Source organism: Triturus cristatus, chromosome 9 (assembly GCF_964204655.1).
Source record: "Triturus cristatus chromosome 9, aTriCri1.1, whole genome shotgun sequence".
In the NCBI taxonomy this organism is placed as follows: domain Eukaryota; kingdom Metazoa; phylum Chordata; class Amphibia; order Caudata; family Salamandridae; genus Triturus; species Triturus cristatus.
The window spans coordinates 762,117,928-762,145,243 of record NC_140592.1 but is presented as its reverse complement, the minus strand read 5'-3'; the positions used below and the strand labels follow the sequence as shown (position 1 = coordinate 762,145,243).

General features: G+C 41.1%; 1 protein-coding gene across 3 annotated transcripts in view; it reads right to left on the bottom strand.

Moving 5' to 3' along the window:
* LOC146798799 (uncharacterized) overlaps positions 1-27,316 on the bottom strand; it is a 104,051-nt gene that overhangs the window by 62,766 nt on the left and 13,969 nt on the right. For 2 of the 3 annotated variants that reach the window (XM_085626101.1, XM_085626103.1), the window contains exons 4-6: positions 23,308-23,409; positions 8,418-8,531; positions 1,998-2,108 (exon numbers count right to left, since the gene is read on the bottom strand). In XM_085626101.1, coding sequence (XP_085482227.1) covers positions 1,998-2,108; positions 8,418-8,531; positions 23,308-23,409 — 327 coding nt within the window. The remainder of the gene's footprint in view (positions 1-1,997; positions 2,109-8,417; positions 8,532-23,307; positions 23,410-27,316) is intronic. The other variant, XM_085626102.1, reaches the window with a different exon arrangement.

The following is a 27,316-nucleotide window of genomic DNA, read 5'->3' as shown; positions in this document are numbered from 1 at the left end:
CGAAGATAAAGATAATAAATAATTGAAACCTTCTTGATGCGAACTAGGACAAATTTCCTTCAAAATTGGCCCAATAAAACGGGCCCTTATATCCTTATATAATGTGCAAAAGAGCATAAAATGCATTGTGCTTTGTTGGGCTAAATTATTACATGGACAGGGAGTCAGTCTCTCACACCAGCTCACTGGGTTAGGAAAAGCCAGAAAAAAGTGCACTGTGCAGAAACGAAACCTAGTCAGAAGGAAGCGTGATTGTGTATGGGTGCTAAAAGATAGTTACAATTCCTGGTCTCTTGGCTGCCTATAAACCAAATGCTCGTCGACCGAGTCAAGCATTCCTAATTCTTTGTAATAAGAGTTTTTTATGATTGGTTTCATATTAGCTGGTATGCTTTTGGGATTGTCATAATCATTTCCCAGACCAATCTTATTGAATGCATTTTTAACATAACGGAGCCAAGGAATGGACAATACATTTTCCAGGCTCATACAGTCCTTAATGATCTCACTAGTAAATGACAATTCCTCTGAAGACCACACTTTCCCCCATAAAATTAATGGGGCAATTTTAATTCTGTCTTCAACATAATCCACTCCCAATTCGGAGTGACAAAATTTCATAGGAGAACTAATAGAGACCACCAATAGTCTTTTTAAAAAATTGTTTTCCAGAATTTGTAACTGGCTACATTTTTGATAGCCCCATACTCATGCCCCATAAGTTGTAACTGACCAGCATTTTGATTTATACAAGGTAAGCATTTCCGCGTCCGGCTTATGACCCAACTTGCACGCAAAGCGGAACAAGCCCTCTATGATTCTGCTAGTGTGTTGGGCTCTCACTATGATCAGATGATCCCAATTCAGTTTATTGTTGAAGACGTTCCCCAGATATGTAAACTTAGATACTTTTTCTACAGTATTTTCCTTTACCACAAATTTCCTCGTTTTTGTTTGTTTTGGGCCACACACCATAATAAAAGACTTACTAAAATGTACTTTAAGATCCAGTGCCATCATAAAGTCAGTAAAAGCCATTAAAGCTTTTTGTAGGCTATTAGCAGTTAAAGTCATCAGTACCGTGTCAGCCGCATATGATAAAAGGGGAACCCACTTTCCTCCAATGCTCGGATAGTCCAGCTGCTGATCCAATAAAAATTTCTCCACTCCATTTGTATATAAAAGGAATAAAAAGGGGGCCAATATGCATCCCTGTCTGACACCCTTAGTAGACGCAATAGGCCTAGTTTTTTCGCCCCCTGGTCCATAGCATATAGAGACAGAGGTTGTCGAGTGCAATTTACGCAACAAAGTAATAAGTGCTTCCTCAAAACCCATTCTTTCCATTAATGTCCACAACTTCCCACTATATAACCTAGCTGTTCCAGGTAACATATGGCTAAGGCCAGTGGGAACTGGGTGATCCATCTGTCTTCTGAGGCACAGGTCACTCAAACCCAATATATAATGACTTCAGTTTGTGATTTACTCGAAATGTCAAATTTTGCTGTAAGACCCGCAGCCTAACTATTTACTCCTGGCACGTTTCAGGAGGTCAACCCAGCTGAAATGTATCAAGGGAAAATGCGAAGTACAAACTCTGACACATACAGAAAGAGGTGCCGTGAAACCTCTTTCCAAATTTAATTCCTCAATTCCCTCTGCAAATTCGTAATTGGAGGTATTTACGTCATCCGGTAAATACTTCACTCTGGAGAATTGGTATTTTGAATGGGTCGATAAACGCAAAAAGATTAATACACTTTTTAGTATTAAATCCTTGTAATAACAGAACCCATCAAACTGATGTTATACATTACATAGCTCCTGGTATGCTTTTGCTCTATCCCATATGCTGTCAGGGGCAATGAGTTACAATAAACATTTGTGACAAACTATCATTGGCGAACATTTTTTGATCTAATTTGGTCCAAGCAATGGGGTAGATGCTTATACAACTTACTTCAATTCCAATTTGGTTAGCAATAATTACTCACGTGTGGCCCTGGAGATGCTCCCTTGCTTCTCACAGTCAAGGGTGTCCACGAAACACAATTCCTCCTTGATTTTTATGTTTAAGGAACCACCCGGTAAAATATCAGTAAGCCCTGATTTAAAAAAAACACATAAAACAAGTAGTTGTATAAGGAAACTTCATATCTGAATACCTGTGTTCAATCAACAAATTAAGAATTATGGTGTCTTTAATAACATTACATGACATTCACAGATAACATGGACAAGATCAATCAAATATTGATATAAGGAGCAACAATTGATGACAAAAGCTAAGAAGCTGATAATGCAGTCATTTATTTTCAAGAAAAACAGAGGTAGGCCTCCAAAACATTTGTAATACTCTTAAAGTAGCGAGAAACAAAACTGTGATCCAGATTCAAATAAGTACTTTGCATTTGTAAAGGCAGTGCCGCTGACTTTGAAAAAGCAAATGCACACAATGCAAGTTGCAAGGAAATGGTATCCGTCCCACCTTGTTACTCACAACGGAATGAACTGGTGTTTTTCTATTGCATTTGTAAAGCATGGAATGGATAATGAATGCTGAGGGCCACGGTTGATCTACAAAATTTTAGGGCCCGCCGCAAAAGGGGGAAATCATGAGTCCCCTTTTATTTGAATGTGGCCTGATAACCACAGAAAGTGACATCAGAATGACATCACAGGAAGTGACATTGACTTATCATCCTCTTTGGTAACAGTGAAGCAACTTTTTTTTTTTTAATGTATTTTTATTGACTTTCCACAGCAATTATCCAGACATCGAATTGCAAGGCAACAATATATTCGTGCTGAGCATCAGTTATAGAGAATTGCAATATGCCAACGGGATACATAGATAACACTGTTGTCAGTATCTAAATACTCCATGCGTCATTTTAGTTTTACATCGTAACATTTTGTTTCAAACTATGCTCTTCTAAAACAGTGAAGCAACTTTACAAGATGTGACTTCCTTGGACATCAAAGAAATTGATAAGGACATAAATAGCAAGCTTAAACAAAATGAATACCTATCTCCTATAGATCAATTAAGTGTATATGCATAGCATTAATCTCACTAGCTGCAAAAGATACCCCCACTATCTTTTTCTGACAGGCCAATGGTACTAGCACAATGCCATATGCATGCAACACCAGGTCTAAAAGGCAGTTGAACTGTGAAAGGGTGATAATAACGTAATAACTTGTTTTTAATTTACTGCAGGACTGCTGATGTCTGCAGTTTCTAAAAACTGTAAATCACAGATGTTACTATTAGCTAATTGAAGGTGCTTCGTTTACCAAACTCGACTAGCCGGAAGACTGAGCCTGCCTTACACGATTCAAACTTATAGCCCCCATAATGCCACATTTTATTAACAGGGAGACTTCAGCTCAGTGGCGTATTCTGCTGTCAGTAGGCCTGTGTCAATGTGCCAGGCACAGTCCAACTCCAGACCAAGTGGCCATTTTTAAGGACATTAATGTGAAAAGAAAAAAGCAGTCCAGCCTGCATTACCTTCTTCCACTGCCTCTCTACCCACATATCTCTTCTCAGTCCCCTCCTTCTCAACCTCTTATAAACATATGTCTCTTATTTGCTGCCTCTAATTATGCCTTGCCCCTTAGGTGCTCCTTTCTGTCGATGGCTTTTGTTTTTCTCTTACTAATCGCCAAAGGTATCCCATCCAGTGTAATGAAAGCTCGGCCCTTACCTCTCGTGGCGATTCGAGAGTTTAGTGCTGCGCTTTCATTACACTGGATGGGATACCTTTAATAATTTGTATTTGATTCGGGAGGACGTACCCACACCAGGGAATACCTCTCTACACTTCCGGCTTAGGTGAACGGCTCTTCTACCTTAGCCTGGTAAAATATATTTTGTTTTCTCTTCCCTGCTTACTCTTTCGCCTCGCCTCGCTTTCATTTCTCCCCAGCCCTTGCCTCTGGTTTTTTTTCTCATTCTCGCCTCACTGTTGCCTGCTTTCCCTTTCTCTTGGCCTCTACCCTCTCCTTTGTCCCTCTCTTCTTGCAATTTGGTCCTTTGCTCTGATTTCTTCTCCATTTTATTACCAATACTGTCCTGTTCCCGTATCAACACTGTCCCTGTTCCCCATTTCGTGCCTATTTCCTTTTTACTTTCTAGCTTTTCTTTTGTCCTGTCCTACCCCTCCACTTCTTACATATTCTCCTCTTTCCACCACCGCACGTTCTTTCCTAATGTCTTCTCCGCTTCCTGTTTTCAGTTTTCTCCAGACCTTCGCCATCTCTTTCTACCCAGTCTAGCCTTATATTCATAACCAGCTGCGCTGCCCAAACCTCCTGTTCTTTCCGCCTCTTCCTCTCCCAGAGGTCGACTGGACTATGGACCATACACAGTGGAAGGAGAATCAGGCATCTTAGCAAAGGCCAAGGAGGATGGGAAAGGGTCCATTACATGTCAATAAGAGCCTCAGACAAGGCTTTACATGTGAAGGATTTGGCTTCATTACTGACAAACTTTCAGAGAAAGGTCGGATAGGGGCCTCTGCAGTGGGTTGGAGAGAGGAGATGTGGTCTGTGTGTGTGTGTCGTGAATGTCTATTCTGGGACTGAGCTGCACTCTCTTCAGTGGAGGTCCAGGCAAGCTCATGCCATGCCACAACACATATAATGCTTCTAGATTTTGCTTGAACGCTTCACTGCTACACTGCACAGCCCATCAAAGGGGCAGAGCAGTGGTTAATTTGTAAATAAATAAGTGCCGGGGCTCTCCTCAGCAGGTAGCTTGCACCAACCCATTTCTCCTCTTAGCGCTGCCTTAAACTGAACCAAATACTTACCATGAAATTGGGAAGAGAATGTGGCCTAAAGGCAGAGCTGCCGACCTTGGAGCTAGGGAACCGGGTTTGAGTCTCGGTGTCAGCTCAACATCCTGTGATTGCTGAGCACCGGAAACCATCATCTCAAATTAGGCACTGGGGCAGAGCCAGAGAGATGTAGTTGGGCAGAGGCAGGTGTAGGTGGGGGACTGACATCGGCTCGGTGCAGCCGCACGTTCTGCACATGCCTAGAACCGGCCCTGCCAAGGGCAAATTGAAGCCATTTACAAAGTGTGAGATGACAATCTCTGGTAGCACCGGCTGTGTGTGTGTGCAAGCTGCAGCCATCAGGAAGTGCAAACTATGGTCCTTTGGACTGCTGCATGCCTTCCAAAATGTCTAGTGTGACACTTTTTTGGGAACCGTGACCCATGACCAGGCTGATTCACTGCCAGTTAAATTCCAGTAACAGAGGTCTGCTGTCCTATGCTGGCCTCCGCATAAGTATTCAAGACTGTTCGTAAAGAGGTGCAAAGCCAGTGTCGGCTTAATAAGGCATGCTCCCACTGTGCAGAGTCCCTCTGCACATCGAAGGATTAATGAAGCGCTGAGGCTGCTCTTCCTGCTATGAGAACAACCAGTGAGAGAATCCGATCCACTGAGCAAAATGTCATTGTGTACACAAACTAATGATGCAGGCAATGCACCTCTGCGACGTGCAGCAGATGCACAGCAATCTGCCCCTCTGCCATGTTTGGCGTGCAAGGGTAAATTACCAATAAGCATTGCCATCGTCTCTTAGGCAGTTAATAAATGGATTTATTGTCACACCGATTAATCTGAGTTCCCTTACTGTAACAACATTGTAGCTGTGCTATGTGACGTCTTACACAGCCTGGGATAGGATAGAATTTATAGAGCGCACTAAAACCCACAGGTGTGAAGGCGCTATACGGAGCAAAGGAGTCAGCAGAGGTGAAGTGGCCCAGAAAAGGGTACTAAGATGATAAAAGCCCGGTTTTCAGATGTTTTTTAAAGGACATGAAAGAGCTCACATCTGAAATATAAGTAGGTAGGTCATTCCATAGTTTGGCAGCTGATACCGAAAAGGAGCATTCACCCCATCTAGTCTTCAAAAATCTGTGGATCCTAAGTTTTTTGCAAGAAGAAGATCTCAGTATCCTTCCTGGAATGTACCTTTAAAAAAGCGCATTCGTATGAGAGGGGCCCTTATGATGAAGGGCCTTAGAAACTAGGCACATAGCCTTAAAAGCAATAATGAAGGTAACAAATCCCCTACCTAACGGAATGCTGCTTTGGAGTGTTCAGAATGAGACGAGCTGCCCCATTTTGTACAACCTGAAGTTTGTTCAGGGAGGAACTATTAATGTTCAGGTACAAAGCATTGGAATAGTCCAACCGTGAGGTGACCAGGGCAATGATGCCTGACTGGTGTAATTGCGATGGGATGTAGGGGATGACCTTTTTCAGGGTCCGAATGATGTAGAAACAAGTGCTGACAGGGCAACTGACCTGAGTCATCAAAGATGAGCCCAAGGTTTTGGCTGGCCTGACAGGGGTGGGGAGAGGTCTGCAGAAATCTGGCCACCAAGTGCTTGACCAAATGGAGTTTTGAGAACCAAACATAAGCACCTCAGTCTTGTCTGCATTAATCTTCCGGGAGTTGTCCTTCATCCAGCAGATGATGCTGGGCATGCACTCATTGAACTTCCCTGCCACCAACTGCGGGTCCTTAGAAATAGAGATGATTACTTGTGTGTCGTCTGCATTCAACAGCACTTGAAAACCAAATGAACGCACCAGGTCAGCCAAAGAAGCCACATAGAGGTTGAAAAGGGTAGGACTCAGAGATGAGTCCTGTGGTACCCCACATGGGAGACTGAAAGCCTTAGCCTTGAAGCCTCCACAGCTGACAGTTTGAGCCCTGTTAGACAAAAAAATGAGTGGAGAAGCTGCAAGGCTGTCCCACTGACTCCCACTTGCTGCAGACGCTGAACCATCCATGCCGGTGAGACGGTATCGAATGCTGCCGAGATGAGTGAGAACTTCAACCACATGCTGCATCCTGCTAAGGACAGGCCCTCATCCGTCAAACAATCAATTTATGTGCGCACAGAAATGGTCAAATATACCATGTAATACCAAGAAATGTCACAAGCGTGCCAAGAAATCTAGTGACTCAATGTGCTAATGTAACCACTACAGTGTCGCATGTTTATCGACATTGTCACAGCTTTGAATCCCACGTATAGACTCAACTTCCATCCTTCCAAGGGTGATAAAATAAGCACCACTGAGTTGGGTAACATGAACGTCTGTAATCAGTATAATATACATCATTGGCGGTGAAAGTAGGCTTTACAAACTGTAATGTATCTATTATATAATTCTAAATATGGATATAAGAAACACATTTACAACATAGCATGGGAATTGTTTGTGGCTCAGTAAGTCGCATGACTGTTTTCCAGAACGCAAGTCATCGTACACACAAAAAGACACTAACTTCTCTGCAGACCGAGGCATAAGGAGACTTTAGAAAACAATAGACTTGCAATTTAATTGCTAAATTCAATCATTATTGGAGGTCTGACAGAAACCCATCTACTATGGTCAACTTGAGGAAGCTCGTAGGCTAAAACAGTTGAGCAAAAAATACATTAGATGACATAATTGGATACATAACTATTGGAATCTATCACTCACATTACAAAAATAAGAAGAATCTTTGAATTACTGAATATAAGGGTTTCTACATGGATCCTTAAAAAATGTAAATGCCAGCATTTGTAAAGCGCACAGCTAGCTCCGGAGAGGTATCCCGGCGCTGGGGGCCCTCGGGAAGATTAAGCAAGCTATTGCCCAGAGTCAGATTGTGCTGGGCTAACCTGCTGCCAGTGCCAGAGATCGAACCGTGAACCCTGTGGTCTGGAGTCAGGCACCCTGGCCGCTGCGCCACACCTCTTCCACGCTGCAAAATGGGTAAAAAACAGTGGAGTACCTCATCAAGTACTTGAGACCATAAATACTGAACTGTTTGATAAAAGTGCCAGCCAGGAACTCTTTTTTTATAGTTCTCAATAATAACCTTTCCCTTTACGGTGCAGCATTTTGTTCTCCAATACTCAACTTTATGGTTTTATTTCTTTTAATGAGGAGCTAATCCAGAGGGCTGTCTGGGGCTACTTCCTGAAGATAAGTCGAGCAGTGATTTCAGTCACAGGATGAAGCATTGAATCAAGCCATAGCTGAAAGACACTGCCACAATCAAGAAGTATAAAGCTCCTATAGAGAATGCCTGCCAGAGAGATGATGCTATTGGAATAGATCAGGAATGAAGATGTTTCTCCTAAATGGTGGTAGGGTTTAAAAGAAGTAGGTTAGGACTAGCCCAGGATGTAGAAATTAGTTTGAGTCTATTTCGGGCAGTAGTACACAAACCTACACACAGACACACCTGCTATATGGTTTTCTCCATACCATAAACAAATTCTATTTAACACTAATTTCAGCTGCTGGAGTCTTTACTAAGAAAGGAATGTTCATTGTGCAAAAGTGGAAAATGTACAAAAACTAATAGAATAGCTACCTTACCTGATCTAACGGCAGTGCCACTTTTTTCTCCTCCCTCACTATCCTGATCTGTTGTACTGGGGTCAAACTTTTCACCCATTCTCAAAATAGTGCCAGAATTAGGAACACAATATCCTGTTAGAAAAATACAAACAAGTGCACTGGAATTGTAATTATTAGTTGGTGAAACTGGAAAGTTAATCTATCAGAATGTGGATGATAAAGTGAGTGGCTAGGTTTTTTTAACAGAAGCCTTTTGACTTGGGAAAGACACATTTATTAGGGAAAATACACAGCACTACTACAAAACTCACATTATATATCCACATATATATTGTTGTGACTAGTCCTTTATGATTACTGAATTAATATGGGATCAGGATGGTCTAGGACAGTAAGTTCATTAAATGCAGCAATTAGCTTCCCAAATCCAATTAGACCCTTTTCCTCTTTCACACGCTCTTTTAGCGCTGTAGGTAGCTGAGAGGAAAGGAGGTCTCATTGTCTCACTCACCTGAGGTTATCAACCAGAGTCTTTGCAGTCAGGTAGAACTAGACTTAGGGTAATACCATATACATATATGTGCTTGTGAACTGACAGTGTAATTTACATATCTAAAGCGTATGCTTCTATCTACTCCAAGACTAACTTTTATGTGCTGTGGATCTAACCTGTATGTGCTGTGGGTGTCGAGTAGAACTACTCACATAAACAATAGTTAACTATACTATTCAATAAAAAATAAATATCTTATATATAAGTAAAACAAGCACCATCAAGAATTTAAAAACAAAGCTGAACTAATAAATACATTTATGTATGAAAGACACACTTCTACAAGTTCTACATTAATAATCATCAGAATAAATACTTATACGCTGAGCTACTCTATTGCCAATAAACATTGTCTTTGAAAAGATGTACTTCGAAATTGCTGATAAAAACAAATACTGGGAAATAATTTCATTATTTAACTTCAGTACATTCTTGGGTTGGCTTGGTATATTGTATAGGTATTCTTCTGAAGTAGCTTCACTTTAGGCCTGCATGTTATTTGCCTTGAGGTTCGATTGTAAATATCAATGGTGCTTTCCACTCAGTTAATAGGATCTGATAGTAACTTCTCAGTAGAATAACGTTGGCATACACTTAGTTTATGAAGTATTGTCATCATTCATTCATGTACTCGAATAAAAACACAGCTCAATATGTTTACTTATGGTACAGAAATTTTTGAATAATTTGACAGATTCCTGTTAAGCTCTGTATACTTATGGGGCTGTAAAAATGCTTTTTACATTTCTTATAATTGACTTGGAAATTTCTCTTCCAAGATGAAAAGGCTTTTCTAGCATTGCCTCAGCTGGCAATCAGAAAAAAAAAAACAAAAAAAAAATATATATATATATATATATATATATATATATATATATATATATATATATATATATATATATATATATATATATATATATATTCCACGAACAACAATCGGCACAAAAATACAACACCCGACAAGTTTCAGTCACCAGGAATAAATATTGCAAATTGGCCACTGCCCTCGAGTGCGGTCCTTCCTTCCTGTATGTCTGGGAGTTTGGAGATATTGATTCCCTCTGCCATCATGTTTACCTCAAGCGCTGCTGGAAAAGAAAGGCCACTTTTTGAAAAAAGTAGACAATTTGAGAGAACTCAAAGTGTCTTGCATGGGACAGAAGAGGCAGCCAAGTTCTTACCCACAGATTCTTCTCCCTGGCACACCAAGTGTAGTTACACTGCCTTTAAATCAATGATAAAACTGGATTTTTATCTGTCTCCTCTTACATTATTCGTGACACTGTGTGTGGACCTCAAAGCTGCTCTGTGTTTCATGTATTTTGCTGAGTTTTTCATTGTGCATTCCCTCCTTTTAAGAAATATATGTACCCTCATAATTGTAAAAATATTGTTGATTTGCATGGGGAAAAATATTTTCTAGAGCTAAAAATAACGACACAGACAATCTTTTGAGCTTGCATGAAGGGTAGTGGAGGACAGAATTAGAGCATTTTCTACGTTAACTCATAGTCACCAGAATAAAGAAACCCATTGACTGACAATGGAGGATTTTGGAACTGGAGAAAAGGTTCCATTCGAACCCTTCCTCCTGCAGACTTGCGTTGCAGTCAAGAGACAACCAAATTTGAGAGCTAAATTAGTAAATTTGAAATTCCCTGTCAGTTAATCCCTGAGTTTAGAAATAGGAACATAGGGCAGATCCAATGGAACTTCAAAATGATTGTTTCGTCTGTGAGCTCCCACAAAGCTCCCTTCACTTGAGTTGCGCTTCTGCACTGGGGTGGTGGTGTAGCGGGCTAGCGGTGGATATTGATGGAGGAATGGGAAGTCCATCAGGAGATCCTGCTCCTGGACAGTGAGTCGACGCTCAACTGGTATTTTGGAGGTTGTCTATCCCCCCTTACTGGGCTGCATATTCATGAAGATGGTGGCAGAAGTCAAACTCCTAAGCGAAGCGTGCCACCTAGACGAGAACTGTAGAGAGGGAGAAGGAGGGCAGATCCTCGGGGGATATCAGCACGTGGAGGGCAATGCAGAGGGAGGATCTTTGGTGAGAGCAGTTTTCTCTCCCACAGAGCAACGTCTCTGGAGTCTGTGAGAGAAAGGCAGAGCACACATTTCTTTGCTGGGTTAAGTTATTTGGCTCAGAGAAAACTCCTGATTCTTTGTAGTAGATGGGAGCAGACTGACCATTGGAGAAAATGTGCCTAAAAGAACTGAAACTAAAGACTCAAAGAGAAAAGAGAGATGTATTCACATAGAAAGCATTGTCCACCAGGGAATGTCATGAGGCTGAGTCAGAGATGGGTGCTACTGTGCTGCGTTTGTCACAGGCTTAGTCCAAGGAGAGCTGGCAGTGATGTCTGTGCTTAAACAGATTGAAAATAAGATTTTGTCATCATCAAATAAACTTTATTCGATTCATTGAATCATAAAAGTAAGCACCATACATAAAACATCCTTAAAATTTTCCAATACAACATTTGGGGTGGATAAATATTTAGATTTCACAATATACATTTTTTTAAAACATGATCCTAAGCTTTCATTGTATTCTATCACTATGCGAAAATAACTGCATGGATTTAAACCCTTCAATCGCATTACCTGGATTTTCTAACACAATTCATATTGTTTCCTAATTGATAATGCAGTTCTAATAAAATTAAGCACAGCACTACAGATGGCAACCGAAGATAAAGATAATAAATAATTAAAACCCTCTTGATGCGAACTAGGACAAATTTCCTTCAAAATTGGCCTAATAAAACGGGCCCTTATATCCTTATATAATGTGCAAAAGAGCATAAAATGCATTGTGCTTTGTTGGGCTAAATTATTACATGGACAGGGAGTCAGTCTCTCACACCAGCTAACTGGGTTAGGAAAAGCCAGAAAAAAGTGCACTGTGCAGAAACGAAACATAGTCAGAAGGAAGCGTGATTGTGTATGGGTGCTAAAAGATAGATAAAATTCCTGGTCTCTTGGCTGCCTATAAACTAAAAGCTCGTCGACCGAGTCAAGCATTCCTAATTCTTTGTAATAAGAGTTTTTTATGATTGGTTTCATATTAGCTGGTATGCTTTTGGGATTGTCATAATAATTTCCTTATTGAATGCATTTTTAACATAACGGAGCCAAGGAATGGACAATACATTTTCCAGGCTCATACAGTCCTTAATAATCTCTCTAGTAAATGACGATTCCTCTGAAGACCACACTTTCCCCCATAAAATTAATGGGGCAATTTTAATTCGGTCTTCAACATAATCCACTCCCAATTCGGAGTGACAAAATTTCGTAGGAGAACTAATAGAGACCATCAATAGTCTTTTAAAAAAATTGTTTTCCAGAATTTGTAACTGGCTACATTTTTGATAGCCCCATACTCCTGCCCAATAAGTAGTAACTGACCAGCATTTTGATTTATACAAGGTAAGCATTTCCGCGACCGGCTTATGACCCAACTTGCACGCAAAGCGGAACAAGCCCTCTATGATTCTGCTAGTGTGTTGGGCCCTCACTATGATCAGATGATCCCAATTCAGTTTATTGTTGAAGACGTTCCCTCGATATGTAAACAGTATTTTCCTTTACTACAAATTTCCTCGTTTTTGTTTGTTTTGGGCCACACACCATAATAAAAGACTTACTAAAATGTACTTTAAGATCCAGTGCCATCATAAAGTCAGTAAAAGCCATTAAAGCTTTTTTTAGCCTATTAGCAGTTAAAGTCATCAGTACCGTGTAATCCGCATATGATAAAAGGGGAACCCGCTTTCCTCCAATGCTCGGATAGTCCAGCTGCTGATCCAATAAAAATTTCTCCACCCCATTTGTATATAAAAGGAATAAAAAGAGGGCCAATATGCATCCCTGTCTGACACCCTTAGTAGACGCAATAGGCCTAGTTTTTTCGCCCCCTGGTCCATAGCATATAGAGACAGAGGTTGTCGAGTGCAATTTACGCAACAAAGTAATAAGTGCTTCCTCAAAACCCATTCTTTCCATTAATGTCCTCAACTTCCCTCTATTGACTGAGTCAAAGGCACTAGATAAGTCCATGAAGGCCAGGTGGACTGACCCACCCTTGGCCTTCATGTACTTACCCATAACTAGGGACAGGTTGAGACATTGTTCATTCGTTCCCATTCCCTTCCGGAAACCATATTGTGATTGAGATATAAGACCAGAGTCATTAGCCCAGGTTTCCAGACGGGCGAGAATTACCCTCCCCAGCATTTTACATGTGGCATCAATTAGGGATATGGGCCGATAGCATACAGGATCATTCCTGTTGCCTTTCTTATATATCGGCACCACCACTGCCTTTTTTTCCACGTGGTAGGGATGCGACCCACTATTATTGCCTTAAAAACATTTGCCAAAAATGGAGCCCATAATTGGAGATTGCCCTTAAACATGTCTAGGGGTACCCCGTCTGGCCCTGAGGCTTTTGCAGAGATGCCTTTTATTAGCGCCTCTTCAACTTCGCTGGCAGAAATAGATAAACTCATTTGGGTCGCAGTTTCCAAGTTAATAATTGTGTGGTCTTTTTGATGTTGCAAGGATACGCCGTTTGGATTAAATATTTTCGAAAAATGGTTTACCCAGGATTCCCCCGTTATAGTTGATTCCATGTTTCTAACAGCGTCTGTAAAAAAAGGACGGTTTATGACTTCCCAGAAGCCCCTGGAATCCTTGAGAGCGCTAGCTCTCTCCAAGTCGTCCCAGGCAAGTCTTCTTAATTCATCCTTCCTGAGCCCAATTATTTGTTTATAAAGTTGTCTTGCCGAACTTATTAAGGCCTTATCACGGGGGACCACGTGCAAGGCTTTTTTAAGGTCTTTTTGGGCCCTAGAACACTCTGCATTAAACCATCTAATTTCCTGCGGGGCGTTGTTCTTCTTCACTACCCTAGTCTAATTGTTGGCGACCTCTTTACAAATGTCTTCAAAACACTGCATGACCACCTCCGAAGTAGAAGCCTCAGATAAACATGTCAAGACTTTTCCAGTATTAGCTTTGACAATACTCTCTTCAAATTTTACAGCATCTATTTTAGACCATTTTATTTTCACCCCCTGACTAGGATTATAATTCATAGAATATTCATCACCTTTACCCTTTGCTGCCATTATTTGCAGACTAGTCGTCAGAGGGTTATGATCACTAGTAGGATTAGGTTCTACCGAAAAGCTTTCCACCAAATGTGAATATGTACGTGATATCAGCATGAAATCTATAGTGTTAGTCCTGCCCCCGCCCATAAATGTTGGATACTGGATAGGAGGGGTACAAACCAGAGTATCAAAAAAGCAGAGGTCATTGACTAGAACTATATCATTTAATGCTTCGCCCTGCGGGGTTTGTTTAAAATGAGCAAAAGGTTGGTTTTCAATATCTAATATCCCACACGCCGCATGCTTACTATAACGGCATAGGGTGCAATTAAAATCCCCTGTCCATATTATGCATACAGGGAAATGAACACTCGCAGCCTTATTAATCTCCTCTTTAAGGGTGTTAATAATTCCACTCTCATTTTGATCAAATATATTATAATACCAATTAATCAATAGTATTGGGACTTCAATTAAATTAGATCAAGATAATCTGGTACCAGGGCGAGTCCACAATATTCTCTATCTTTACTGATCCATATTTGACAGAGATCATGCTCACTAAACCTCCCTTTGCCCACCCTGCAAGTGACGGAGTTGCGTCTACTGTAAATGAACAAAAGCCGTCAATAACCACTTCCTCTCTGCACCATGTTTCCTGGAACCAAATTATATCAAACGTCTTAATATATAATAGCCAAGCCTCATCAGAGAGTCTAGTTCTAATACCCGTAATGTTCCAGGAGACCATTCTCAATGCATGGGCATATTGTTGGTCAATGGCCACCTTATCTCCCCTTCCTTCAACAATAGGCTGTTCTGCATGCTCAATACTTATAATACCGTTAACCCCTTCCTCGCAATCTGTGTCCAGATGTAAAAAATAATTTGGACTATTAACTAAACTATATAGTGGACGAGGGGCCTCAGTACTTTTTAATGAACCGGGGCCTATATTAGATTCATTATTTAGGTAATCAGTATTCCTTCTGTCTCTCGTTTTAACTTCCGGTTGGTCTATGTCTCCGCAAGATTTTGTCATTGTCGAGTGTACAGGAGACTATGGAAAAGAGAGAGCGGGAAGCGCAGCGCCAGAGTGGGACGACATCGCTGAATTCCGAGGCGGCAGCGGACTACAGGCTCCAGGAGGCTTAGGGGCTTAGTGACCAGCAGCGGCCCCTCCCTCCCTTTGCACAGGACTTCAAAAAGCACCTCGCGCTTCCCGCGTTGCGGGATCGCGCGCGGGACGCGCCGGGCGAAGCCCGGGCCAAGGGCCGGCCCGTCTAAGCCCGTCAAAGACCGGAGAAGACTGGACTGGGCCTCCCCCTATTGATTTTAATTACAGTAAGGTTGCAAGACTTTATTCAGTACAATGTTATTTTAACTGTTATTTTGTATATACTATCGACGCCCACATCCATAGTGACATCTAGCGTGTGATCTTGGTCATTTAGATAGGTTTAGTAAATATGGTATTAAAAAATATCCCGCTCACTGGTGGGGCTGGAACTGGGATAATTGGCACTATAGACGCCTTTTTTACGAAGGCTGTGACTGTTTTGGAGAAGGAGATAGCCCTAACGGAACAAAGACTATCCCTTGAACCTGTGTTTATGAGAAAGTCGTCCTTGGGGAAAATTGCTAATGTACTGTCTCCCGACCCAATAGAGACCCAAAACGCTCACTTATCATGCCCACAACAAAATCTTTCCACAGTATTGGATATAACTGGCGTAGACACAAGCTTAGAATCTTTCATGGCTTATCCAATTATGGAACCTTGTCGACGAAAAAGCCTTCTACCAATTAATAACAAGCCACCATCTGATTGCACTAACCGCGTATTAGTAGAGGGAAATGTCTCCAGTTTAAAACGTAAACGAGGTGGAAAGCAGCATAAGGGTGGGCGCTATAAAAAGAGCAAAAGTACACTACCTATGCACAACGAAAAGGGGATAACATATAGGGATAAAAACCCCATACAAGTTGAAAATACTGTTCCCAACAACATAAACTCGACCGTTGATATAACGGACAGTCCACCTGTAATTGACAGAAACACAGTATGCTCATTGGATAACATTGAGCATTTAGTCAGGTTTTTGATTCTCCCACTGTTAGAACGTACCAGACGCTTAGGCACACAGTTAGAAGTCCTGGAAAAAATCACGAGGGAGAACTCAGCCTTGCTAAAAAAAATTAGGGGACGATAAACTCATGACATATAATCCTACTGTAGCACCCAAAAATACACAATCATTACTACTAAGTACTAAACTTGGACAAGGTAATATAAACTTGGCTCTACAGGAAGGTGAAATGACGATGATGGATATCGATAACACCACACAAAATGAAAAGGCCAGAAAGGTAACTAATACAGACAGTCTTAATTCATGTATAAATGAAGTCTCTGATAATATGGCATCCGGGTTACAAAAAGTAAGAGAAAATAATGGAAAAGGTCATAAAAAAAGAATTGATCTACCACCGGACTCCTATCCCTACGTAATTGTACTTGCAGGGGTCCCAGAGTGGAGTAACATTAGGGATGAAACCACGTCTGAATTAAAAAACAAGGTTATGTTTTGGCTAGGGAAAAACAGACCTCTCAGACCTGATTTATGTGGGGAAATCATTAATGTTCGCCGTGTAAATTGGCTCGGGCCTACAGCTAAAGATATTACTGGGGATTGTATCATCGTAAATTTCAGAGACTCAAGAGTTACCGAATTTATTCGTGGCTTTCCAAATTATGGAAACCCTGGAGGAATTCGGTCTTTGGATTTAAGTTATTTTTATCCACCAGCTCCCCCTGTTGCTGTCACTGGTCAGAGACTGACTACAATACGTTATGAAGGAAGGCCCCCCTACGTCAGAAATCATCGTAAAGATAACAGGGTGCCTATGACGCATGGTGGTTTCAGACCGTATAACCCTGACCATTATCATCAGATAGGGAATTTATTTAATGTCCCAACGCACAACAGATTTGACACTCTATCAGGCTTGGGGGGGGTGGATTGACCAGCACGGGAACAGATTATTGATACCTGTGTGGAATATTCCACCCCTGTTCAAGTAGGGGACAGTCAGGAAATGGGGCTTCCCTATGACCGAGCAGCACAGGATTTGGCTAGTATCAAACTTAAACTTAATGAAAGGGTGGACAGGACACTTTTGGGAATCCAAGAAGAGAGAAAGGGCATTACAGAAAAGATTCTTGCCAATACTACCAACCCAAGACATGCCACACATGATAGGACTGAAAAAAACTGGTCTATTATTTACTGGAATATCGCTGGCCTTAGGACAAAATTGGATAATCCGTTATGGCATAAACTAATTGAAGACCACGATGTTATATGTCTACAGGAATCCTGGGCGAAAGACGTATATCATTTGAATGGTTTTAGAACTATTTTTACTCCGACAATTGGCTCAGTGCATGGCAGAGCTAAGGGTGGGCTCTGCACATATGTCTCTAACCGTTTTACTTGTCAAACTATCGAGGTCTTTCATAATACCACTTATTACCACATTGTTGGCCTACACATGAAGAAAAATTTCTGTATTCTGGTTATTAATTTTTACAATAATGTTCCCCCGGCAGACTCAGCTTTAATTTTTAAAAAACTTAGCTCGGAAATCAACTCCATACTTTGTAATAAAGGAAAGGAGTGTGTCGCCATATGGGGGGGGGGATTTTAACTGCACTATTTGTAATAGAGCCAGGAATGGAATTTGTGGTCTAACTTTGGATAAAGAGTCCGCACCAACACATTTTGAACATAATGGTAAGGGCGACGCCCTAAATGAGATTCTTTTTGTGAATCACTTAGGGTTTGCAAACACTTTATGTCAACCAGAAGTTCTGTTTACTCCCACCTTTTGTGGTAGGGGACTCTCCTCTGTAATTGATTTTGTTTTGATTTCTTCGTGCTTTAGGAGTAGTGTTAGAAACTTTGATGTTTTAGAATTATCCATCAGTGATCATTTTCCCATTAAGGTGGAACTTAGTAACCCCTGTGTTATCCTCGATAGCACTCCCAGGCCACAATCTAGAGATATTGTTATCTCTAGACAAAACGGATACGCCATAAAATGGTCAAAAATTGTACCTGCTGACTTTCTTTCTAACCTAATTAAGACATGTAACACATGTTTCAACACTTGTCTGGATATTGCCTCCAAAGATCTAGAAGTAGTAAATGATTTTAAATCTATTGTAACATGCATTAAGGAAAGTCTGTGGGTTAGTTTGAAAAAAGATAATAACAGAAACAGGAAAAAGGAGGGATGGTTTGACCAAGAGTGTACGAAGGCACACTCTAAACTTAAATTGGCATTAAATGGACAAGTAAGGGATAAAATCCAGATCAGAGAGCTTCGTAAGTCTTATAAACTGGCAATCAAGAATAGGAGGGCCAGCTTAAAGAAGGAAGCGTGGGAGGAACTACTAAGTGCTTCAGAACGGAGAGATATGACTGCCTTTTGGAGGGCAGTAAACGCACCATATTTTAAGGATGACACCAAGGCGAGGATTGAGATAGCCATTGGTGAGAATGAATGGGTGAGTTATTTCGAGTCCCTTTACAGCCCCGTTGACCCTTTGAGTGATTCGATAAAGTAAGATTTACCTAACATACCCACAAAATTTAAGAGTTTGAACCTCACATTTACCTTGAGTGAGGTGTTGAAGGGTATTAGTTTGAGCCAGGGGGGCAAGGCACCAGGCCCTGATGGGGTACCTGTAGATGTTTTTAAAGATAATCTTACACTATGGGCTCCCCTATTAACTAGATTTTTGAACGCTGCTTGTAAGTTAGGTCTCCCTAACACCTGGTATGAATCAATAATAGTACCAATCTTTAAAAAGGGCGATAGGGAAAGCTGTAAATGCTATCGCCCTATATCCCTACTCGATTCTACCATCAAAATTGTGGGCAGGGTTATTCTTGAAAGGTTGCAGGTGTGGGCAGACGAGCACAAGATTATCAGCGACTTGCAATATGGGTTCAGGGAAGGGGTCGGGACTGTTGATCAAGGACTCAACTTATTCATTCTATTGGAAAAATATACCAAGGCCAAGGCCGGGAAAATGTTTTTAACTTTTGTAGATTTAACTTCCGCCTTTGACTGTGTTACACACAGCAAACTATGGTTAATTTTAACACGATTGGGAGTTGAGGATAATATTATTTGTTTCCTAAGAGAGTTGTACAATGGGGCCAGGGCTACAGTTAGATTCGGTCTAAAGGGAGAATGCACCAGAATGTTTAATATTGCGAGGGGAGTAAGACAAGGATGCGTCCTTGCTCCGTTCTTATTTACAATCTACATCAATGGGCTTGAGGATGTCTTGCTGAGGGACTGCACAGATATGCCATCGGCAATAAAACGCCATATCCCGGCCTTAATTTATGCCGATGATGCCGTTCTGATGGCAAGGACCCCTGTTGTAATGCAAACTATGATTACTTCCTTTTCCACCTTCATGACTAGTTTGGACCTGAGGGTGAACTGTACAAAAACTTATTCCATGAATTGTGGCACTAAAACTAAACAGAGGAAAAAAGCTATGTTCATAGAGTCTAAGCCATTAGAACATATTTCTACTTTCCCCTATTTAGGAATTATGTTTGAATGCTCAGGTCAGTGGAATGCTGCAGTTAAGGGGAGAAACATGCAATTCACTAAGTCCATAATGGCCCTTAAACTTTTTAGTAAAAAGATGGGTAAGAAACCATTGAAAGAGTTATTGTGTATTTACAAATCCAGTTGTGTGGCCGTGGCAACTTATGGTGCAGGAATTTGGGGTTACTCAAATGTAGCTAGTATTCAGCTAACAGAGAATAGTTTTTTGAAATTTCTTTTAGCTACCCCAGACGGCACATCCACTTTTAACGTCCATGCTGAGCTTGGAATGTTATATATTGAGGACCTCGTTAGACTTCAACCTGTCCTCCTGTGGTATAGGGTTTGGACTACAATTGAGTGTCATCTGAATCGCCTCATATTGAGGGATACCCTAAATCTGGAGAATGTGCACCGAATAAAATGGCTGAAGTATATTAAAAGCTTCTGCGGCCACATTAACCACCCGGAATTTTATGATGATCCTGAGTCTATGGCAACGATCTCTAGGAAGGAACTGAAAAGGTTATGCATTATGTACCTAGAGGAGTTAAGAGAACGAACGGAACTGACAAAGAAAACTGTGATGTCCCATCAATTGATTTTAATATCGCAGGATATCCAACCATACTTAACCCTGCGGTTGACGGAACATGAAAAGTTCCTGCTGATACGTTTTATACTTGGGTTTCTTTTTAGGTCTGTGAGTTTTCCTGTACAGAATGATTGGTCAGCTGGAATTATTAAATGCCCCTGTGATAATATTTCCTCCCAATCGGACATTCATATTTTATTATTTTGTAAATATTATGTTATACCTAGGGAAAGGTGGATTAAGCCAATCATAAAATATATGAATCTTAGACAATGCCGACCTGCTTTCTTGATTATACGAAAACTTGAGGATATATTCACGGTCGCCTCGGTTTCTGTATTTCTAAGAAATGTTTTCCATTTAAGAAAATCGATACTGTTTTAAATGTATTTTAGAGCCCATGTGCCTTTTAACACTCATTTTATTTTACCACTATTGACTTGAAATTATCTGAAGTATGAAATGCTTAAACTTGAAATTTGAATTTTGGATTATGAATTGTGATATAATATGTCTTTTTATGTACTTTCATGGTTATCATTGTTTTATAACCGAATAAAGTCTTAATGAATGAATGAATGAGTGGATTGTAATGAGTAAGCTGGAGGAAGTTACATCCCTCTGTAGGCACGAGATGAAGGCAGAAAGAGGAGGTGGATCAGAGAATTCATTTTAAGCAATCTTATTGTCTAACTTGGAGTTCCAAAGTGAATTCCTGGAAAATGAGGGGAAAGCCCCTTGCCCCAGGACTCTAGGATAGCTGCCTGCTAATGAATCAGAGGTCTTGAAGTATTTGCTGAAGAGCTAGTTGCACAATTAAGTAGTGGCAGCTGATGGTGATTCTGACATAGATCTTAGGAGGACCATAAAGCTCTCAGCAGGGCTATGGAAATGTTCAGGTGGACATACACTAATCCCAGACAGAAGTCAATTAAACTTAAAACTTAAAACAGATTTTAGAAGATTGGATCTTAATTGGAAGGAAGCAAAAATACACAGATTCCCAAATAGGAGTCATGTCACACGTCAGAAGAGACAGGAGTACCAGAAAATCAAGATTTTCTGGTACTGGTACTGGTACTGGCGACCGTAAGAGTGAAAAGTGAAGGGAAGACCTTTTTTTCACAACCACAGGTGAACTAGGAAATATCTTTGTTCTTGCAACATGGTTTAACTGTCACACTGCCAATCGCATATCCTGTATTGGTATGTGCCGTCTAGTTCTTGTGGTGCCTGATATCTTATTTCGTAACTTAAGGACGTTTGGTACTTTCACTGTGGTACTTAATTGTTTCCCCCCTCTTCTTAACTACTCCTAAGCCCTAGCCATCGACACGTCCCATGACCACACATTTCGAAGATTGAAGAGGCAAAAAAATACGCCATAAATTGTTATTTGGAAGTTATGACCCAGAGTGACTATCGTTATGGGGAATGTTCCATTTCTATTATGCTGAAAAGTCAGTGTTTGTGTATGTATGGTTAAGCCTGCCTTCCTCAATAAAGATTATTGAAAGCTAATATCAGGGACACCATCAATAAAGAGTAATTTCCCCTGTGGACACCGCTTGGTATGCAGCCACACAAAACATTACCCAAAAACTTATGTTGGGTTTAGGATCACATGGATACAAAAACAGTTTACTAACTGCAGCACTCTTACTTGCAGTCACATACAACAGTATGAAAATACATAAAATTTAATTATGTATTCAGAAGCATAAAAGTGCGGTTGGGAATTCTATTTTCACAACGAAATTGACCTCCTATTTCAAGGAAACCATACATATTGAACAGTCTCTGTAATGGACTGTCCTCCAAAATTGAAAAAAACTGGTGGGAAAACAATAGAATGTGCATTGCTAGGTTAGAGCAGAAATAAATACATAGTCTGAGTAGTAATTGGAGTGAGGTTAGCTCATGAGGCCCGGGAACTCAAAAACACAGATAGGTGTAGAGTACCTGCAGGACTGTAATAGTGCGTGTTTCTTCTAAGGCAACTCACCGCATCTCTCCCATAATATTCACTCACTATCAGGCACATGCATCAAAGCTTTTTGCAATTGCAAATGGTGCGATTCGCAAAAATCGGCCGTTTGCGATCGCAAAAATAGCTTTTGCGATGCATGAAACAAGTTGCCACTCGCAATGTAAGAAATGTCAAATTTTTGCGATTTCTTGAATTGCGATTGCATTTAAGGAATCGCAAATTGCGATTCCTTTAATGCAATGCAAGATACCTTTAAAAATAGCGATTTCGCTATTTGATCCCGCTATTTACCGTGGAATCATACCACATGGTATATAGCGAAAACTTTGAAAAATGCACGAAAGTGCATTTTTCAAAGTTGTAGGGCATGTGTGTGCACACCATATGTGCACGGATCAATTTCAGGGGTGCATCAGGGTGTCCTTTGACACCCTGGCACCCTTGAAATTGCATGCGCAATTTGTGAGTACCTACTGGTACTCGCAAATTGCGCTTGCAATTTCCCATTCATTTCTATGGGCCTGTAGGCCCATAGGAATGAATGGGAAGCTATTCCTTATTTGCGACTCGCAATTTTCGAATCGCAAATAAGAAACGTGTAGGAATCGCTATTATTATAGCGATTCCCACATGCATAGGATTTTGCGAGTCCTTAATTGCGAATCCATAATATTCTCAATTAAGGACTCGCAAAATCCTAGCTTGATGGATTTGCCTGTATAGGAATAAGAGACTAGGTACTATTCTGTCATTATTGAGTGATGTCTGAACGAACAGGACATTCTTATTTCTCCTGACCATTCATGCATTATTTCACACAGTTGTATTACGTTTTAAAATGGAGGGTATAAATAAAACATACATTTTGTCTGAGCAATGGCCCGATAAATCAATTCCACGCTTTAAACTTTCTGACCCAGTTCTTAGGTTATAGCCAGTTACAGTAGATGATTTCCAATTTTATTTTCAAAATCAAAATAAATACGTCATTGTCAATTATTTCTGACCTGTGCCAGGATCCCCAAAGTTGTCCATTTCAACTGCATTCTCAGCATCCTTCAAATGTTGATTGGGCATGAATAACACTTCAGGTTCAGCGGCAAAAAGTTCTATTAAAAAAGAAAAAATGCATGATTTTCACTTTCCCCAGCAAGAAGCTGTATTCAAATAGCTAATTTATTTAACATAAACACTGCAAGCTCATCACCAATAACCAGGCACACAAAAAACGCACAATTGTAAAGAGGAAAAAAGAAGGTACACTCAAGTAATTATAAACACATATTTAAACTATAGTTGCATATAGACAATGGAACTGCAGACGTAGACTGGAAGGAACAGAAGTGCATCACATTTAATAGTGGTAAACAAATGGAAATTATGGTTATATTTGTATCAATTAATGTATAGACATGGCAATCAAATCATGAGGCAAAACCAAAGGAAATGATGGACGGAGTGTTGAACATTGCAAGCACTCACCCCCAGTCAACTGATCTGGGTTTAATCCATCACCGTTCTTTAGCCCACTCTGCCACCCCAGTTCAGACATGGCCATATGCAAATCAGTCTGACCCTGTGCCTCATGGGAACAGTCCAGCCCGAACTGCCAAGCCATGTCTTCCCTGGACCGGAAACAAGCTTCCTAGGACCGGTTTCTGGCATTTCAGCCGTCTTCAGCCAGGCTTGCTTGAATCCAGTGGCAAAGTGAGCAAGGGACTCACGTCTGAGCATACCCTGCCAACTTATGGCGAACAAAGCAAAACCAAAGGAAATGATGGACGGAGTGTTGAACATTGCAAGCACTCACCCCCAGTCAACTGATCTGGGTTTAATCCATCACCGTTCTTTAGCCCACTCTGCCACCCCAGTTCAGACATGGCCATATGCAAATCAGTCTGACCCTGTGCCTCATGGGAACAGTCCAGCCCGAACTGCCAAGCCATGTCTTCCCTGGACCGGAAACAAGCTTCCTAGGACCGGTTTCTGGCATTTCAGCCGTCTTCAGCTAGGCTTGCTTGAATCCAGTGGCAAAGTGAGCAAGGGACTCACGTCTGAGCATACCCTGCCAACTTATGGCGAACAAAGCAAAACCAAAGGAAATGATGGACGGAGTGTTGAACATTGCAAGCACTCGCCCCCAGTCAACTGATCTGGGTTTAATCCATCACCGTTCAAATCATGAGACAATGTACACACTGTCCCTTCTTCACAGACAATTGGAAATCAGGACCAAAACTCCACACTCCTATAAATCACTTTCCTTCTGCATGCTAGTGAAGTTACAAGCTTCATTTTAAATGTATTTTATGTTTGTTACATGCCAACAAAGTGAACATACAAACACTAACAGCCATTAAAGAGTGGACATTTTAAAATTCATTTCATACATCTAAACTATTAAGATACACATTTACAATATTCATGCTCATTTTATTTCATCAGATCAATCTTTAAAACTTTACCCACTCCTCATATTTGTCCATCTACATATTATATTCACTGAAAAAATTAAATGTTACAGTGACGCTTTAGTTAGGCGAAAATGTCAGTGCCAAAGTACTGTATTAAGGACCGTTTTAAACTAAAATAACACTGAAATTCACCAGTTATTGTTATCTCTACTAACTAAAACTCGTGCCTTAAGGTAACTATAACTCGCACCCCCCACCATGCACAATCTTGTCATCAAAGATGTAATTTCAGATATTGCAGTGATGTTATCAACAATGTCATAGAACGTGTCATGAGTGATGTAATAGGGGAGGTAATTAGCAGTGCAGGCGAGGGCACAAGTAATAGTTACCTTAGAACATGAGTTATGGTTACTAGAGATAACTATAACTGGTGAATTTCAGTGACTTTTTGAGTTTTAAACCTTACATTGGTATTGAAAGTTTCACCTAACTATAACGTCACTTAAACCTTTGGTTTTTTTCACTGAATTTGTAGTTGTTTTTTAACATAAAGTAATATTTTATTACCATACGTAAAGCCAACACCACCACGCACGGCATTCATCAAAGCGCTACGTAGGGTTGGTCGCAGAACCTGGCATGCATTCCCCCTTCCCATGCCCACTTTTGGCCATTGCGACTCTTCCCCAGAAGCAAAAAAATATATTATTCGGGAGGGAGTGGAATCCCTCCCCTATCCTGAATGGGCCCCCATCCCCCAGGGTCATACTTTATAAGGCAGGGGGTGCATGGCCACCCTTTCCAAGCCTCAAGAGGCCCCAGAGACGCAATGAAAACATTAATAATAGGGGAGGGGGGGCATGATCCTCCTCCCGAGCCCAAACGGGCCCCAAAGACCCTATCCCTCGGGGCCATACTTTAATTATAACCCAAATAGCATAAATTAATTATAGGAGGGGTGGCGCTTGGCGCCCCTCCCGAGCATTGAGAGGCCCCGGGACACCATTCCCCGGGGCCTTTTCCATTTAAATGCACTTGGGGCTCCCACAAAACATACAGATGGGGCTGCAGAGCGAGCCCCCGCAGCCCAAGCCGGCTCCCGCATGGAAAAGAGCCGGTCACGGGGGCTGGGGTCTCACGGAAGGGGGGCAACGCGTTCCCCTCCCCTCTAGTTACTGTTTGGCCCTAGGGATAGTGCCCCAGGGGCCCATTTGGACTCCGGGAGAGGGGCTGCATGCCGACTTCCTTAAAACTAATGTGCTTGGCCCCAGGGGATGGGGTCTGCTGGACCTCTTAAGGCTCAGGAAGAAGACAAGCATGTCCCATCCCCTTTTTTCATAAACCTGGCCCCGGGGAATAGGGACCCTGGGACCCATCTGTGGCTTGGGATGGTGGGCCACATGCCCCCTTCCCAGAATATCATAAAAATGAAAAGGCTGGTGGGTGTCCATTTATTTTTAAAAGCCAGAATCGCGTGGGACTCCAATGGGGCTGCAACCTTTTTAAAAATATTTTGGCCACACAGGGCCTAGAAGGGCAGGGTATCCCGAACCTGTACACTTGCATTATTTTTTTTAACTAATCGCAGGACAGGGAACGAAGTCACTGAGTCCCAAAATGGCTGCCTGCAACATGTTTCCTCATGTTGCAGGCAGCCAATCTGAGGGTTGCTCTTGCGGGAGCGATCTGGACGGCCCATGGGTAAAGAAGCCCCCCTGGGTCAATCAGATGGCTCTATTTTTTTTACTGGATTGAGCGGCTCCCGCAAGAGTCTATCAAACTCAACTGTCCAGATATACAAAGACTTTTGGCGCTTAATATCTCCAAAACTACTGAACCGATTTACACCAAATCACAAAAAGCAGGCTTTCTGAACTAAGAGCTATAGCAGCATTTCATTAACCTTTGAATCTGTATTTTACTAAAAACTGAAACTAACTGTTGTGGACGTTTATTTAGCAGACAAAAAACAAGATAGGCCTAAGAGTTTGCACCACTTGCATACAGATTTGGCTTAGTCTCTTTATTATAAGAAGTATTTGTCCAACTTCCAGCAAATTCTACTGAATGGAGCCACTCCACCCTCATCATTAGCACCCAGAGTCTGACCTCTTGTGATTGTTTAAAGAATAAATATTTCTGGAGCATGGGTTTACTCGCTGTCTATTCTATGCGATTCTATTCTCCATATTGGAGTTTCTTATCAGTAGTTTTATCTCTATCTTCCAACCTTGACTAACCTCCAATAGCTACCCACTCGTCTCCTTGGGTCCCAGGTGTTCTAAGATTCATGTTCTAGTTGTAAGCAACAGACCTGGTGACTCTTCACCAACTGACTTTTTTTTATTATATGTGACTCTGTTCCTTCTACTTTCAAGTCAGCTCGATGTATATGTGATAAAACCTTTGCATAGAATTTATACTAAACTCTAATCTTAATGCAAAGTTTGATGTTTCCTTACACAATGATAACAAGTTTACCAAAAAGCCATCTCCACTTTAGAATTTTCAAGTTTTCAAGAAATAATTTCAGAGCCATTTAACAACAGGCATATAAGCTTTGCTTCAACGGAATGTACTAACATCTCAATTGATCTTC